Source organism: Mixophyes fleayi, chromosome 4 (genome assembly GCF_038048845.1).
Source record: "Mixophyes fleayi isolate aMixFle1 chromosome 4, aMixFle1.hap1, whole genome shotgun sequence".
Classification (NCBI taxonomy): Eukaryota; Metazoa; Chordata; class Amphibia; order Anura; family Limnodynastidae; genus Mixophyes; species Mixophyes fleayi.
In genome coordinates this window covers 50626914-50645014 of record NC_134405.1, presented here as the reverse complement: position 1 = coordinate 50645014, position 18101 = coordinate 50626914, and the positions used below count along the sequence as shown (strand labels likewise).

Genomic DNA, 18101 nt, shown 5'->3' with positions numbered 1-18101 from the left:
TCTGCTCAGCCCATCTAGCTCACACTAATGTGCCTTGTGTTACTCAGCCTGGTCCTGTCACCAATGTCAGATCAGCCCTGCTGCTGCCCCACTGAGGCCGGGTGCTTCACCTGTCCCACTGCTGTAAAACTTGTGTCCAGTTTACCCAACTAGTCACAATGCCTCACCTCCAAAATCCACCACTGCTGTGCTGACCCACACTCCATTCCATTCTATATCATAGTCTCCTTTCCTTCTGCATTAGCGAGGACGACTCCTCAGACATCCCAATACATTAGTAATAATTTTAAAAAAATGGCTTATCTCTCACTTTCCTTCCATACTTAAATCCCCTTCTATTCAGGAACATTCCCAGTCCCTGAAAATAAATTCAACCCACATTAACTTCTCTGCTCCCAACCCTGGTAGACTACTGAACTGAAGCTAGGTCTGTCAGCACCTTATGGTCCTTCCTCAAGCCAGAAACCATTTTTGGTCTCAATAACTCTTATTGGCCCTGTTGACCTCTTGGGGCCATTAACAATGCCATTCCACTGAAGCAAACTCTCCTGGTCACCTTTTCTCAGACCACATACCACGACCACAGCAACATTAATTACTCCCAGCAGTTTTACTGGCTTCCCACTATACAAGCTGGCTACCCTAGCCACCTATGCTAAACATCTGTCCACCAAATAGCTTATCCAAACTGTACAGCTTGTACTGGTATTGTTATGTAGCCCAGTCTACATGTTCTATATGTGCTATTCAATTTGGTTCACATTGCTCACATGCAAAATTATTACATGACAAAACGATCATCAGCAATCTGCAATAAACATAATTTTTTCTTTAAGACTACCACAGCTGGCTAAATAGATGTAAAAAAAACAGATAATAGAGAAAATAAAACGTAATAAAAGTTAAACTAGACTGCAATCAGAGATAAACTTAAAAGGCTCAATAACATCAAACACATCATCAAATTAAATCCACCATTGGCTCTACAGAGCTATATCACTTATCATAAGAGTTTCAATATCTTGATCGTGTATAAATACTTCTAGGTTATGAAGCTAAATCATGCGAGTTTAGCCTGGCAGACAAAATATGGATATTGGAATAAATTATAAAAGCACCTTTCTTTACATTTTCACAATATTTGTTTATTTAAGCTTAATAATAGACAAGCAGCAAAGTGTCAGTTTATATCCATTATTATCCTTTTGCTGCAAATGAGGTTATAGAAGAACCTTTGTATATATATTTTAGAAAGGGACTGTAAAATGGATAATTTAATAGATCCAGCCCTATGTTTTCTTTAACATTGGAATACAAAATATTGTTTGAGGTTACTGGTCTTTTAAAATTTACAGTGCTATTGGTGAAAACTATTAATATATAAATATTAAAAGTTGACAGCAGACTATCAACTGTGGTATAAAATAACTGGACCATTGACTCACTCTCACTAATCAGACATTTCCAGACAAATACACGACAACTAATCTCTCACCTTTCTTGCGCTTCTTCTGAAAGGAGTAGTTCTGTTCGATAGCCTTCACTTCTTCAGCCGATATGAAGTGCCGTACATTATAGCTGACTCCGACGCGGTTTAAGTGTCCCCTGACGTGATTGGCCAGACCTATCCCATTGTGGAAGCGATCAGGACAATATGGACACTCCCGTTCCTCACTCCTTAGTCCAAGGGCTTCAAGCTGGCTTGCATATTTGGGATCCATTAATAGGACATCCAAGGGTACATCATCTTCCCCATCTTCTGTCCAGTCATCTCTGGCTAGATGGTGGTTGAGGGAACTGCGTGAAATCAGGTTTCTGCTACTTGCAGAAATCCTTTTCCCATAACCCCAAGCCTGAGGAGCCTTAGCTCTCCTTTTTTTGGAGCCAATATTTTCTAGTAGGACAACAGCCACCTCCTCTCTCAGTTGTCGTCTCTGGTCTTCCTCACCTCCCCCACCAGCTCTCAGAGTCTGTTGAAATTTGCTCTTCAGTTTTACTGCAGCCTCTGGCAATTGGAAGGCCTTTGTGGGCTTATCACGTTCTCCATCATTATATTGCTTATCGTGCAGAGAACTTTCAGGGTCTTCACTAGTTGGAGTCTTTCTCTTAGTCTTACTAGGACCCTGCACTGCAGGTAATTCTGCTTTCCACCCCTGTTCAACTGTAGTTTCTGCTTCTGGGCTTTTCCATATCTCTTCATTTCCTGGTTCTGAAGTTTCCCCTTCATCTAGTACCTCAGATGACACTCTGATAGATGTTGGGGTTCCTCGCGTGTCCCCTCCAACTTTCTTCACATGGGTCTTTGCATGCTGAACAAAAACTTTGGAAGAGTTTGTACCAAAGAGGCATTTAGGGCACTGCAAACGTGCATCTCGTCCTTCGTCTGTCAAACTCTCTAATTTGCTAATTTCCTCTATTATTTTCTGTCTGGACTCCTGATGAAGTTGGCGGTGAGATTCCAGACTCTCCTCATCTACAAATCCCTTCCCACACTCCCCACAGGTGTGAGGACCTTCACCTGCCTGCACCCCCTCTCCTTCTCCTTCCTGGGAGTGTTGAAACATGTGCTCCAAAAGGTGGGCTTTTTTCTTGAAGTAAATGCTGCACTCAATACAAGTATAGACAGAACCCTCTTCCTCCTCTTCTTCCTCTTCCACCTCTACGTGTGCATCCTCTTCTGAGTAGTTTCCCCCTTGCCAAGTCTCATGAGCAGTTCCTAACTGTAGGGCTCTTCTGAATGCTGGCATGTTAATGGCTGCTGGGTCTGATCTTGCCAGGATTAGCTGTGAATGACTTTCTACATCTTCTAAACCTGAAGCCCAATCTATCCTTCTATTCTGCAAATACTGCTCCTCTGAAGTCATTTCATCAGATTCCCTTTCAACTTCTTCCTGAGCGTCTGTAGCCGAAAATCCCCAGGAAGTGGCATGAGTGCTGGACTGGTGTGATGCAATGTGGTGTAAGGTCTGATGATCAGGAGGTGAAAGAGTAAATTTAGGAGAGAGGTGGTCTTGTTCTGAGCTGTAAGAAATTAGAAAAGAAAAATAAACCAGGAGGTTAAAAATAAAGGTTAGGCTATAGCATGCCATTATCGTCAGAGTTCTCCTAACAACTCTGAGCCGTTGAGGGACCCTTCTCCTTCAACTATCTAAGTCTAACTTACAGACTACCTCCATTCCTATGCTTAGCACTTATCTCAAGAATTCATACTACTGTGAGCATTCAAAAGGTATTTATTTGCTAAGTTATTCAATTTCTGGTCACTTCAAAATTGGACACATACAGATGAGCCAGAGATGAAAACCGATAACAAAAATGTGGGGATGAATAAGAGATGCGTTTATAAAAATATACTTGTCTAGTTTCTATTCTGATGTTAGTTAGTGTGGTTGTAGAGCTCGCTATTCAGTACATTTGCCATTAATAGTCTTCTCTTCCCTTCGATGCCCTTATGCACGATTTACCGCAACTCAGTCTGAGTGGATTATTTAAACATGGTTGCTTTTGATTTAAATGTTGGGGCTGGTCATGGGGAGAGAAGACTAAAGTGTTCACTTGTTGCTCAGCTTCCAAACATTCCAGGACCCAGCTAGGCTGCCACACAGCCTAAGACACCAGCAGGTAGTGAAAGCTGCACAAACCGGTAAGAGAACCAAACAGTCTGTGAACTATGCAATTCTGGTGGGACGTGTAATTTTGGGGAAATGTCCCACACTGTCAGGGCTTTGTCCCGGTTGCAGGGCAAGCTGGGAAGCATGTGCCGCATTGTGCTGCTCTGCTTGTGAAGAGGAAGCCATGCGCACTCAATCCACCAATGGTGAAGGCTACACTTTATAGGGCAGCTCAAGCCACATAAAACATGCACGGTTGTGTACTATAGCGCTCCTGCTATTACGTGCAGAGATTCTCTAATAAGGACTCAGCACATGCTCCTCTTACAGAATTTTTGTGCTCATCCTCTTGTGGCCCTTCAGTTGTTGTGTAACAAGCCCCAGCATGCCTGGTATGCTAGGGCCTAAAGTTATACAACTGCTGGTGGGGGTGGGAGAGGAGTTGTCTTTGGAAGATTATTTCTGACCTTGTGGGATTGTGGGGACAAGGGAGCAGTGGAAATGTAATTTATATTTGTGGCTGGATCCAACTTCCCCCACATGAAACTGAAAAGGGATAACTTATTGTATGAATTTATTTCTATTATTGTCAGAGTGTGCCTGGGGTATATTATTGGATTGTAATGCATTGCAGGAAGATACTGCTGCTTGTTTGCATAACATTCGGAAACAGGAAAGCACATGTAAATCAGCATCTGACTGTGGTCAGGATAAGAGGGAAGGTATCACCTTGACAATTACATTCCTTTGCTAGCAGGGGGAACATCATTGTGTGTGTGCATGTATACTTTTATTCCTATACTTTTGGGGACACTGACCTGTTTACACACCAAGGCTTTGGGGACAAAAAATAAAGTCCCCACGATACTTACTTGCGCTAGTCCATGCAGGAGACCTTGCTAATTGGCATGCCCCAATGAGTCACTTTTGTTGTACCAAAAGTGTGCGTGTGGTAGCGACATTCTACTGGATGTCGTTAGAACAGCAGGCTCATACGCACTTCGACTATGCACCAGAAGTGAAGGAGATTGCAGCTTTCCTGCCCTGTTACATATAACAGGGATAAGCTACGGTCACATCCTTTTCTGCCAAAAGGAAAGCGAGGGCAGTGGGTCATGACACAGCCCAATAGTGGCTCTGAATACAGCCTGGAGACGAGAAGGTCCCTGACCCTTCAAAGGATAGTGGTTCAGACACCAACAATATCAGCAGTGATGTGCCATTGTGTGGTAGTAGAACAAACTAAAGGAACACAGACACGTTATACGCATTCTCGACCCGATGGCCGTAGTCTTGTAAATACAGAAGGCAAAAAGATTATTTTTTTTTAACAAAAAAAAGTGCTGGCTCCAGTGCGTACAACAAAAAGCCCTTCTGCCCTTACTATGAGAAGCTCGATATGCCAGGCTATTTATGAGAGGGGCTTGTTCACCGTAATGAGACTGAAGTTGCCTAGGCCATGAAATTTCCCAAGCACTCGAAAGAAAGGTGCATCAAATTCATAATAAAGGCAATTTTGTACACAACTCTGAAGTGATAAGGACAGGACGTGGTGTTCTGATTCCATGCAAACTACCAGACAAATGCACGGTTTATGCACTGTGCTGCTTGCCAGAAAATATCTGTGCAGATACAAGATAAAGTCCAGTCTCTGTGTTCCACCTGACTTCATTGATGACTTTTAGAAGTTCTTGAGCGATATGACCCCAGATGAAATTTGTTCAGTCAAAAATGAGGCAGCATCTCTTCAACCGCGTTGGGTAAGAGGTCATCAAACCCGTGTACATCAGTCAGAAGATTTGAGAAATGGGAAGGCTACTGTTATATGGCAGAAGAGCCACCTCTTGTGATAAAATGGAAGACTTGACCATTCCATCAAACTTTCTGCATGTAGTAGATGCAATGAAGCTGGTAGCTGACTAGGACGATCAAACCAGTACATTTAGGACAACCTTGCTGGCAATGAAGGTCGGGCATGGCTTGCAAAAGCTATTGAGCATTGTGAAATGATGGATGGTGACACTGTTGCAGTGGAAAACGCATGCTATGCCAGGAAGATCTATAAGACAAGGTGTTCCATGAACCGATCTCATCGGCTGCCTTAAAATCTCTTAAGGAGTTGAAGCGAAACGTAGCTCAGCTCTTACGTTTCAATGAAGATGTGAAAAAGATGCACTTGCATCTCGATGAGAAAGAGCAAGCATAGCCTGCGCTGAAAAACTGGGCATTGCTTGCAAAGGTCACCTTGGCATGGGTGACCTTATTCAATCTATGAAGGGAAGAGTAAGTTTCCAAGATGCTGTTGACTACTTTCCCTTCAAGAGATGCTTTTATCTCCATATTGCCCTAGCGCTTTCCGAGCTTGAGAAGGAACTCTGCTGGCAGTTTACACAGATTGAAATCTGAAAAGTAATAAGAAAAGTTACAATCTAGCCGACACCAGCAATTGCACGCAAGCATGAAGAATGTGGAGTGGCTGCAGACAATGTATATATGTTAGCCAGACCAGCTGCATGGTCCCATGTCAGAGGCTACGATTGCATACGCCTTCCGGCCAGAGAGTGTGGAGCTAAAAGTCCCCAAACACGGTCTTCCATGAAACTTCCAAAGTATGCTGCCACTCTTTGAAAGGTTCTCAACCTAAACGACACTGAATTTAATCAATTTGCAGGCTTCCTTGAGCACAACATCAGGGTCCGGTAGCATAACCGGCCTTTCAGAAGGTACCCTCCAACTTGCCAAGATCAGCAAACTATTAAAGGCTCTAGAGAAGGGTAAGACTGGCTGAATTCAACAGCAAGAATTTGAAAGAGATGGACATTGATCCCGACAGCAAGTCGGATATCATGTATCTGATGTATTGTTGTGACTTTCACCACGGTCAGTTAAATAACTATTCTTTCTTTAGAACCGGTCCAGGTACAGAGTGACGAGTCAGAGGACGAGCAATCCCCTGAAAAAGTGAGACAAGTGGGCATGTGATCGGTTGACACTTCCCTGTCAGGAGGGAGACGGTGTTTGGATCTGGCAACACGGGACAAATGCCCAGCCAATGCTTCCCAATGTTGGGGTAGCACATAGTTTTGTTATGCAAAAGCATGTTGCTTTCTCTGTTTTTCACAAATTCTTAATGGACAACGCTGCTTCCTTTCAGGTCGTAAAGAAGTGTGGAAAAAATCCTGGGACAGAGATGAGATCCAAGCTGTGGATGTGATAAGCTTATTCAGAAATACTGGGTGCCCGGAAAGCATTATTGCGTCACATGTATCATGACTGAACTACAAGAGAGATCAAAACTGGTTAGCTGTGAAGTTCTACATAAAGCTGTAAATGGAAATAAAAATTATTTGAATGTATACGCAGAGGTTGATCATGATTGTAACCTGTTTGACTAGCCATGGCTAGATGTTGGTGTATAAATGTCCTCAGATGACCGGAATACATGGAAACTTCTTCACCATGCATTCTGTGTTAATTCTTTGATCTAAGTCAAACTGAAACGCTCAAGTGGTACCCGTGGTGACAAACTGTTCCTCAATTATAGGGCAGCATAATCGTTGTTGTGGAAACACACTTTTATAGATGTTTTTTAAATGTTCCTCCTCAGAGCAAACAGACAGGGTGCGTCTGTCTTAGTGCACTAACGATTATGCTCCCCTGAGGAAATTCGCTAAGCGAATGAAACGCGTTGGAAACACATCCTCTCTCTGACGTCATACCTGAAGTGTCATCATACCGGAAGTGCCGTGCATTCCACTGTGGAACGCACGCTGCCTACTACTCCCTATTCACCATTTCACCACTACCTGAGGATTACCGATGTAAGCGCTCTCAAGCACTGTTGTATATACACGGGCACCCACATTCTTGCTGACCAGGATACATCCAAAGGATAACTACTGGACTCCCCCTACCCTTTTGCGGACATTCAGGTTTTAAGGTTGGTCAAAGACTTCTCCCTATCGGACCTACTACACAGGCTCTATCTTTCCCTTTTTTCCTCAAGGCTTTCCCAGGCAAATATCATACCAGCATGTATTGGACTTATTTATGGTGTGTTTTTGGACACTGGGGGCTAGATTTACTAAGCTGCGGGTTTGAAAAAGTGGGGATGTTGCCTATAGCAACCAATCAGATTCTAGCTGTCATTTTGTAGAAAGTACTAAATAAATGAAAGCTAGAATCTGATTGGTTGCTATAGTCAACATCCCAACTTTTTCAAACTCGCAGCTTAGTAAATCTAGCCCTTGATCTTTTATTTATGATGTGAGTTTTGGATTTTAATTTGATAGTATTGTCACCTCTTTTACTGTTCATATATTTCTCATCTGTATTTGGTCATTATTTTACCACATTGTGTTGTGTGGAATTAAATGGTTGTTATTTTATTTCTACATTTGCTGTTTTTACCTCATAACAACAGAGGAATCGTTAGACCTTCTTTCAAATATTTTATGAATATTTATGGGCATTTTGTTGCACATTTAATGGAAGTTATATTTTTATTGTAGTTCTTCCTCCCTTGATCCTGCATTGAACATTAGGACTAATATCGTGGAGCTATAGATTACAAGCACAAAACCTCCACTCACTCCATAAATACCCGATTACAATAGGGCAATTGAGCGCTATCACTATTCAATTTCATTACAAACAGTTCCTAAACAAATCCATATGATTGTTTAGTCAACAGGGCATTAGGAAAGGGGTGTCCCTTTGTGGCATGTTCCAGACATGGGTTCTCATGGTGCAATAAAAACAAGCATGTGTGTTAGAGATAATAGGGAAACTGATTTGGGAAATCCCAGATTGCTGTATATTGTGCTTGGATCCCAATTTTAGATAATTGCTTCCTGTGGCTAGAGCTACCCTTCAATGCTAAACAGTGATATCATCATCATTTATTTATAGGGTGCCACATGAGGTCTGCAGCGTCGTACAGAGGGTAAACAACAGGACAGTATGTGTATAACAATACAATACAGTAAACAAATAACACTACAAATCTCAACACAGCTACTAGGAGGTTGCAAGCAGTATGTAATATCCCTGTGTTGTAACCTCAGTTAACATGGAGAGGCCTGCTCTCTTTCAAATCCACGGGAGAAATGACCTGGGAATGAGCATAAAGTCTCTGTCCATTGGCCTAGTCAAATCTAGTCCCGATTGGTTGCAGTCTATTCCCTCTCCCAGATTGGACACCCTGCTGAAAGATCCACTTGGATTGGTGCAGAATTTCAAGTGCTTATTTGTATTTATGGCAGGGGTGAAGACTGGTTTTGGCTCTATATAGAGAGCACATGTTGCTGTATTCTGTGTGTACTATATTGTACTCCTGGGTGATCATCACCACCACATAGGAGTGTATAACAGAGTCCTTGTAAGGGCTGCAAAAAACATCAGTTATTCTACAAGATCCTGCACAGCACCTATTATCTGCTGTAATCCTGTGACCTACATATAAGGCCCAACACTCAAATCTATTCCCCAGTTGTCCTGTGTTGAACCCAGCTTCATGAGTCAACACTCTGCCTGTTCTCCTGACCCTAAGTAAGCAGAGTCTGGAAGAACCAGCCACAGTGACCAACAAAGAGGTGCTGCAGCAGGTACACACAACACTCAGAAATAAGCGGTTCCAGATTATTGTGAAGTAGCCTGGTGTTGGCAGCGACTACTCTCTACAACTGGTGCGCAGTTGCCACTTGCAGTCACTGAGTATCAAGTGACAGAGTAACGGCAGGTTACATATACACACACTGTAAATAGTGGTAGTGGTATGGCGGATAGGTGATAGGGAATGCCAAGGGAAAGGATCTGGGGAGTTCGTTTGCTGGGCACAATTAAGCAAAGAAACATTTTTCAGGTTACTGTTTAATCTGAACATTCCATCTAAGCACATAATGCCCACTACCCACAAAACTAGCAAAACTACACACGAGTCCTTACCGCCCCATGATGCCACAACTGATTTCATTCGGATCCCTGTGATGGGTCAGTCTCATGCCTAAAGGACAAGATAAATCATTATGACACAAATCAAATTGGGAAATAATATGTCTGTACTGTTCCCTGGCTACTTAGCTCTCTAAGATTAAACAAAGACATTAGCAAGACATCTCTATCTATGGCCTTTTTTAGGAGAGTGGGACCTTCATGTGAAGGTGGACAAAATTGTGACATCTTGTTAAGGGTCAGCAGTAAATCTTTTGGTTTTATGACTATATAGATCCATGGATATGCCCAGACCTTTTATCCGTTATTAGTAAGTAAGGGGGTCAGACCTAAAGATCTTGAGCACTGAACTAGGCCACAAAAAAACAAAAAACCTCCTCCAAAAGTAGCAATAACATAACTCTATATGGGAAAGAAATTGAAAGTCATATCTAGATCACCAAACGGCTCACCTTCTCTGTTCTCCTCTCTAAATCCCATGTGAGAGTAAGATGTGAGGACATTGGTCTCTTCAGGATACGTTCCAACTGTGGGTTCTCCTCCCCCCACGAGGACAATCTCCACCCCTCCAGGGATTGGCATCGGCACACAAGTTTCATTTTGCCCAATGGATGTAATTGGGTAGGGTAGATTATCCACATCATCCTGTCCAGAGAGGTACGAGGGGTGAACATCCTCCATGAGGAAGAAGGTTTAAAGAGAGGAAGATGGAGGACCAGATAGACAAAATGGAGGACAACAGAATGGAAGTGGGGTGGGTGGGGGACCTAGCACACCAGAGTGAAATCAAAGACAAACGTATGTGATATCTAGTTGACGGGGTAGGACATCACAGGGAGAAAAACAACAAGAGCCAATTAAGAAGATGGAGAGAAGTAGGGGGGAGAAAGAAAATAAGAAAAACAAAAGTTGAGAAGAGAATTAGTTTAATGATTTCTATTACAGTTTAGTAAATACAAACGATAGACATTTCCCGCAAAAATTAAATTTTACCAAAAAAAACCCAGAAAAAAAGTAACATGGCTTAATAAATGGGTTGAAAAACTAGATATGAATAAAAGTTACACTTGCAACCCATTCACATGGATGTGCCAAAGTGTACTCCTTGTACTGGAGGGCTTACTAGTACGCCAGAAGTAGAACTAACAAAGACATCCAGGCTTCTCCCCTGCAACAGCCAAAAAGAATGTTCCTTACAGTTATAATGATCACTAACTACCAGACTGTTAACCAACTTGTGAGGTTATAACATTGTCAAGCTTGCATTCCACGTATAACAAACTGGTCCTTTCTAGATCAGAAAAATACATTGGCTGTTGTGTTAATTTCAGTACTGATTTTGAGAGCATCCTTCTCTGGTCAATAAGAGACAATAGGCTCCCAGCAACAAGCACAGAGTGCCAAATGTGTCCTAATGGAATCTAATTTATAAGTTGTAAGGGTATATTTTCTGTGTTACTTCTGGAAAGCAACTTCTAGTACAGGTATAAAAGCATTTACCAGCCCTTTGTGCATGCCGCCCAACAGACAAATGCAATGTAATAAGTTCAAGAGACCAGTCAATATTCTTTTGCTACATTATGGAGTGGTTGCATATGACAATTGCAGGCAGTACTGTATATTTAGCCCTAGTCTGAGAAAGACCCAAGATAGATAAATGATGATTGCTGTAAGTCACATTTCACCATCATGTACAATCCAAACAATGATTATCTTACTAAAGGTAAAATTAATTAAACAATATCTACTGATGTATAGTATATACTTCCATATTGTTAAGGCATGCATGGAAAAGTTATAAAAAGAAGATAAATCATAATAATAATTTTAATTATAATCCTAGTTTGTCTCACTACCAGCATTAGTAGACCATTCAGGACTTGTTGGGCTTCAATAGCAGGACCAGCGGTCTTCTCAGCCTCTCCCGTGTTCTGAGGAAGCTGAGGAACTAGGCTAGACCCAACTAAACCCAAGCTCTTCTCAAGAACCCTGGAGAGAGGGTAGGCAAGGCCATCGTACCTAAACATATCCCATGGGTGGTCAAGCAGTATCTTGTTACACTCAGAGAAATCGTCCTTAAAAATCTAAGCGCTGAAACACAGCTCCTATTGGTTTATTCCATGGGCTTGAATAAAAAAAATACAGCAACAGTGAAAACAAAAGGTGGGACTCATCAGAATGAGGTTTATCATGTGATCCGAGGCACACATCGCACTCCCCTAATCTTCCTACTCAGCTTGTATGAAACAAGCCATGTGGGTGTCAATGCCCCTCCCCAGTAAGTTTTCCATTTGATAGTTTTCAGGAGCACTTTAAACTCAAATATAGAAATAACTTATTTTTCCTGGAGAATATTCCTTTAATATGATTTTTGTCTAATGCGTAAAAACCACTCAAGTCTTCTTAGGAAGAAACATCTAGTACCAGGCAATTGCTCATTTAACAAACCTTGTTCACATAGTTAACCAGGTTTCCAGATATTACCCTTCCGTAAATTACTAGACTTGGCTAGAAACAAAGTTTGAGAGAAAGCATCCATGTCAAGATTTTTTCTTTTGTCTTGCAGAATAAAATGACATTATTTCTCCTAATCTACCCAACAATTACAAATTAAAAAAAAAAATCCATGTTAATTTGAAAGTTAGTTTCAAATTAACATCTGAAACAGTTACGTTGGGCAAGTGTCATATCTGCAGCCTAGATCGAATAGCAAACCTAAATAGGATGAGAGTATTCAATTGTGTTCACGGAGTTAGCGGACCTCCACCTAAGAAATGGTGCAGTAATATTCTTATGCTTTCAAGATGAACTCTGTGTTCTCCATGTCTAGTCACTCTACAGCAAACACTTGACCGTCACAACTGAAAATCCTTCAAAAGCAGACTAGGATTAAGTTCTCTACATGCAAATATCAACGGGGAAGATCAGTAAACAAACAGTGATGTCTGCAAAACTTGATCATGAGGCTGCATTATCTAATATGTGCTGCAATATCACAGTGTGTGTATTTGCAGCACATATTAGAAAATTAGAAAATACAAATGCATGATAATAATGCATTTGGCAGATGACATCAGATTAGGCCTACTGATATGTGTGATCAGTCATCTTTTGACAGCACTAACTGGTTCCAGTGGTACTACAAAATGATCCAGCCATGCCACCAGTGAGGCCATACGGTGAGATCTCATACAACATGAAAACCTATGTGTGTGAGCAAATTGGACATTAATCCTGTTGTCTGGTGCTTGTGCCTAGCAGCAGGAACAGTTTGTGTGGCCGGCCTAACAAGACACTGGGAAAGAGGCAGGGTAAAGGTACCAGTACAACCTTACATTTGCTTGTTGCCCTACCGTGGACAGAAACGCTGCCTATCCAAACTTAAAAACATAAGTTTCACACATACTTAAAGGATTTAAAACAAAATGAATTGGTAAAATGAAGTTGCAATGCCTAGGGTCTATGTTACAAACACACAGGTGTGCTAGGGAGGCCATTTCATTCTATGCATATAAAATATATATGGTGCACAACTACATCACAAGTAGTTAGTTCCATTAGAAAAACTACAGTTATTCAGTACATATTGCAATGCTTTATTTATGCCTCTACTTTTAAATGGATGACCACAATCAGACAGTCTTGTAAAAGAGAAAATTATATAAGTACCGTATTTCCCCATGTATAAGACGCACCTTTTTCCCCAAAATTTTGGGTCTAAAAACTGGGTGCGTCTTATACAGGGGTAGTAGCACTTACCCTGTCAGATGATTCCTCTGTCCGGTAAAGTCTCCTTTCTTCTGTCCGTCTGATCCTGATGCTGGAAAGTCGCTTAAGGTCCTCTTCGCGATGACCGGATGTGGTGCCTGAACCGCAGTTGGAATGCACATTTCCGGTTTCTGCATTTGGTGTTTTTGTCCTGAAAGGACATCCGGTCATCGCGAAGAGGACTTTAAGCAGCTTTCCAGCATCAGACTGATAGAAGACAGAAGACTTTACTGGACAGAGGAAGCATCTGACAGGGTAAGGCACAATTGACTATAGCGTTGTCTCTCCTCTGTATATTCTGCACAATTACTCTGTGAAAAAATTGAGTATAATGTTTATTCTCAATTTTTTCACATGATTTATATAGGTGTGCCTTATACAGTGGAGCGTCATATACATGGGGAAATACGGTAATTCTCTTGTTTTGGCAAATGTGTTTCATATTTGTTACCCTTAGGAACGACAACAAACCTGCGGTTTAGATAGTTATATGCAGTGCACAAAACTTAGTTTATCTGTTGTCATATACTAGGGCAACAAAGCAAAGTGTAGCTGAACATCCCCTTGAAAAGTCAATGGCTAAGTACAGAAGAGACCAAAGTCTAGAAAGATGCCAATGGCAATTTTGATAGCATCACAGGCTATAACCTAAGACAGGGTGCGCGTGCCTATCCTAAGCAATCAGCAACTCTTCCCTTTCCCATGAACACATGCAAAACAAAGTTCTGCGTTCTCACAAGACTAAATATATACCTTTCAGGCATGACAACATGATGACTTCAGAAGCAATATTGACATGTACAGTCCTCAATTGATCCAACAGCCAGTTCAAGACTGATTTAAGAGGATATATGTCCACACAATCCTTGGTGTTGGAATACTTAGGACTGAACTTCATAACACAATTTCTTTCTTACACATCATATATATATATATATATATATATATATATATATATATATATATATATATATATATACACACACACACACATACATACATACACACACATCTATAACAATAATAAAGTACAGATTATTGTACTTGGGAAAAATTACTTGCCTAAATACATTGTGTCATAAAATAATAAAAGTTAAGGTTGAAAGTATCCTTTTCATAGGTATTATGTATACACAAATACATTTTTTTTAAAAAAAACAGCTACTGTATAATACATACATTTAACAGGGATGTTTGCATATAGCGAGAACATAATACCTGAGTATAGATAAAAAATAAAATATACAAGTCAAACAAATATACTCGCAGGTCTTCTAGAATGTGGTTACATTCTACAAGATCTAGGAGTGTATTCATTTGATAATATATTATTAGTTTTATTTTTACACACACATTGGCCAGATGAAAGTAAGAGATGGGCTGATGGTCACTGCACACATCAGGTACAGTCTCCTAGCAGCCTAGAATTGTGAATAGATAGCCCCCTGCTATACACTTGCCCCCTCAGCCCCGCAGTATTGCTCCTAATGACAGGTGGGAAAGTGCCTGTTTCGCCCTTTTCCAATCTCCTCCCAATGCCCAACCCGGTGCCTCACCCCCCGGCTGGGTGTCGGGGCTCGGTCTCGGTGCATTTCCCCTTTAAGAGCGGCTCCGGTGCAAGACGTTCCGTCCGGAGACAGGAGACAAGAGGGGGGGGGGGGGGAGCTGAGCCACAGACAGGGCGCGGGAGAGTGACGTCACTGGAGACGAACATCCATTGGCGGCACCATGTTGGAGGAGGCAAGCCTGTGGGCGTGGCCAAGGGAAGAAAGGATTAATGCAGCCTAGGATCCTGCTGGGGTGATGAGGATGATGCTAGAGGATGGCAGGGCGGAAATGCTGTGTCTCAGGCATTTACTGAGACTTTTAAAGTTGTTGAGACATAAGTCAGAGTCTAATTTGGCCTTTTTGTTTGCAGGGTCCCCTAATATACCTTTGCTCTCACAATAGCTGAATTTATACAGGTCTTATTGCTATACTCCAGCCATGCCCCCATTAATTTCCCAACAGAATTAACCTGGGCTGAATTTCATAATTGATAAAGTTTGAATATTATTTTAACTAAAATTACTTAATTCCTTCAGGATCATTTTAATTGGTAATTAAGTGGGGGGGAAAATGTGAAAAGAGCCATAGGGAGACATGGGCATGAGAAGGTACAGTCTCCAGAGAGTTGTACAGGATAAAATTAATATTTGGTGGGATAATTATTTAAAAAAAACAAAAAACTAGTGCACAGGGAATAGGTTGATGCAGCTAATTGCAATCAGTCAGGCATTTGTTTTCATTTTCTAAATGGCACCAGAAAAAGGACAGACTCTGATTGGTATCAGTAACAATTATTTTTCCTAAACACCGGTTTTCATCAATGCCCCCTTTCATATTTTCACTGGTTCAAATGTTGGCAGGTTTCAGATTTGTAAAATTTGAGAGGGCAAAGTAAATAAAATAGAGCTCAGTTATAATGCAATCCAGTCAGTCATTATCCTGTTAAGCACATGGGTGTCCATATTGCAAATATCATGACGTTCAAGCACCATACATCTGGATCACACTGCATATGTGGCTACTCTGCGCTCATATTCAGTGTTCTTTAAATTCCACCCTACAAATATATTCAGGCTGTTTAAGATTTAACGTCTGTCAAGTCTGGGCTACACATAGCTCAGTGTTTGTCCAATTTGGCAAAAAATTACCAAATTTAAAACTGAATATGCACACAAATTGGGTATGATCCAGCTGTGCGGTGTTGGCCAAATAGCCAAATCACTTTCAGGTAAACACTAGGGCTTGTTGGTGACATAGGTCATAAGCGGTCATCTTCCAGCCTGCTCAATAGTGATCAAGTTGATTTATATTTGATTATTAGTATTGGATGTTGCTCTCATTTTGGGCAAACTTGCCAACTCTCCCGGAATGTCCGGGAGACTCCCGAAATTTGGGTAGATCTCCCGGGAGAGCAGGCAAATATCCCGCAAATGGCCTCTTGTTGTCAAAATGACGTGATTCGCGGTGAATCGCAAGATTTTGGCCTCTCCTGCCCTCCACCCACACCCCCCTGCCTGGGATTTCCCGGATAGAACTTTAAAAAAGGTTGGTAAGTAGGATTTTGGGGCACCACATACTGGAATATTTTAAGTCCCTGATATTGCTCATAATATTGCTCTGCCTGAGGCTTGCTTTGGAGCTGGATTTAAAATGCCCACAGGCAAACGGCATTTTTTAATTTTGATCCTACTTACTGAGTTCATACAATTTGCATTACATGTGTGGCACACAATATCGAAAATGATGCAGTTGAATGTCCGCACACCCCAGCAGATATTTGCAATTTTATTTTCAATCAATTTCAATCACATAATTCTTGGGCATCAGGCTTGTTTGGTGCCACATACATGTCAATATCAAGCCAGTTTGCCAATATAAGTTTTGAATTTATCAATAAAGTGATTATAGATTACAGTGCATGATTGGCGATGGTTAAATCTAATTTGGATTATCTAAATAATGCCACCTAATAAAAAAGATTGTTCAGAAATATAATAGTCCAAATTTTGAATAACAATTGGAAACAGTTGTATCACACAGTGTGTGGGCAGATTGAACAGTGGTCATTGTATTATGTACTGTCTGCCCATGCTTAAAATCTCAGAGTGCATATAGGGGATTCATCCAGAAAGTTCCAAAAACCAGGGTTAAAAAAATAATCATTGCTGCAATTTTTTTTAGTTTTCATACTTACATATATGATCACCTAGTGTTTCCTTCTGTAGTTAGTATGAGACTACAAGAAACATAAACGCTAGGTCACTGCACCTGGACAATGTACCTTACTGAGGTGAACATGGTGTCCACCTCTGCACCTATAACAGGTGAGGATTTAATGAGAAAGCCTCTGTAAAGTAGAGACAGAGCACCAATCACAAAGCTCCTAGGTGATCATGTGATCTCACTTGGAACCAAAAGTGCACATCTGCAGAGTGTGGTCAGATGGTCGCTCAAAAGTGTCCATAAAAAGCGGGATGAATAGGAGAATGCTAAGCCATTTAATGAAGAGAGGAATGCCAAGAGCTTTGTGGGGAAAGAAGGGTAACTTTTATGTATGTTTTAGTATTTTAGACTTCATGCTCCAAATGTATGAAAAAACCCTTATATGGAAAATCCCAAGTACCAAGCTCTCTGAATAATAGATTACATATGTGTGTATCATAAGTATATTCCACCTATCCACAAATTGTTCAATTGTAAGATGATTTATGAATTAGATATTTTCATTAAAACTTATAAAATTGTTGCATGTATATACAGTGTTATTTCTGGATTACGACTTGTGCTAATGTTTGGTCGGATTAAAGCTCAGGATAGGACAGGTTCATATTTGGGACATGGGTTTTGTAAGGGTGAGAATTAAAACAAAGACTGTCAGGTTAAAGAACTCCCTATACGATCTACCGTTCCTGCCCAGGGATCCCCAGCTATTACCTTCTTATCACCATTGGTCCCTGCCGCTTGACTGTGTGCTGCCAAAATAGGTTCCTTGCCTGAAGAACCCAGGTTGTCCATTTGATTCACTTCTGATACTGCAGCCACAGACGCCCCTTTTGTGAAAGGTCTCCTATGTGTCTCTCAGTTTCAATTCACTCTGGTTTTTTAATGTTTGAATGAAAGTGTTGTACGTTATGGCGGCATGAGGATGTCAGTTAGCTGCACATTAGCTCAGCTCTGTGCTCTACATTACACTTTTTCTCAGAAATATAAAGCTTGAAAAAT

At 41.1% G+C, this 18101-nt stretch overlaps 1 protein-coding gene across 4 annotated transcripts in view; it reads right to left on the bottom strand.

Annotated features, from left to right (window-relative positions):
* The window catches only part of WIZ (WIZ zinc finger), a 32822-nt gene extending 17821 nt beyond the window's left edge, over positions 1 to 15001 (bottom strand). For all 4 annotated transcript variants that reach the window (XM_075206961.1, XM_075206964.1, XM_075206963.1 and 1 more), the window contains exons 1-4: positions 14888 to 15001; positions 10016 to 10372; positions 9558 to 9615; positions 1496 to 3021 (exon numbers count right to left, since the gene is read on the bottom strand). In XM_075206961.1, coding sequence (XP_075063062.1) covers positions 1496 to 3021; positions 9558 to 9615; positions 10016 to 10244 — 1813 coding nt within the window. In that variant the 5' untranslated portion in view covers positions 10245 to 10372; positions 14888 to 15001. The remainder of the gene's footprint in view (positions 1 to 1495; positions 3022 to 9557; positions 9616 to 10015; positions 10373 to 14887) is intronic.
* Positions 15002 to 18101: the final 3100 nt, after the last annotated feature.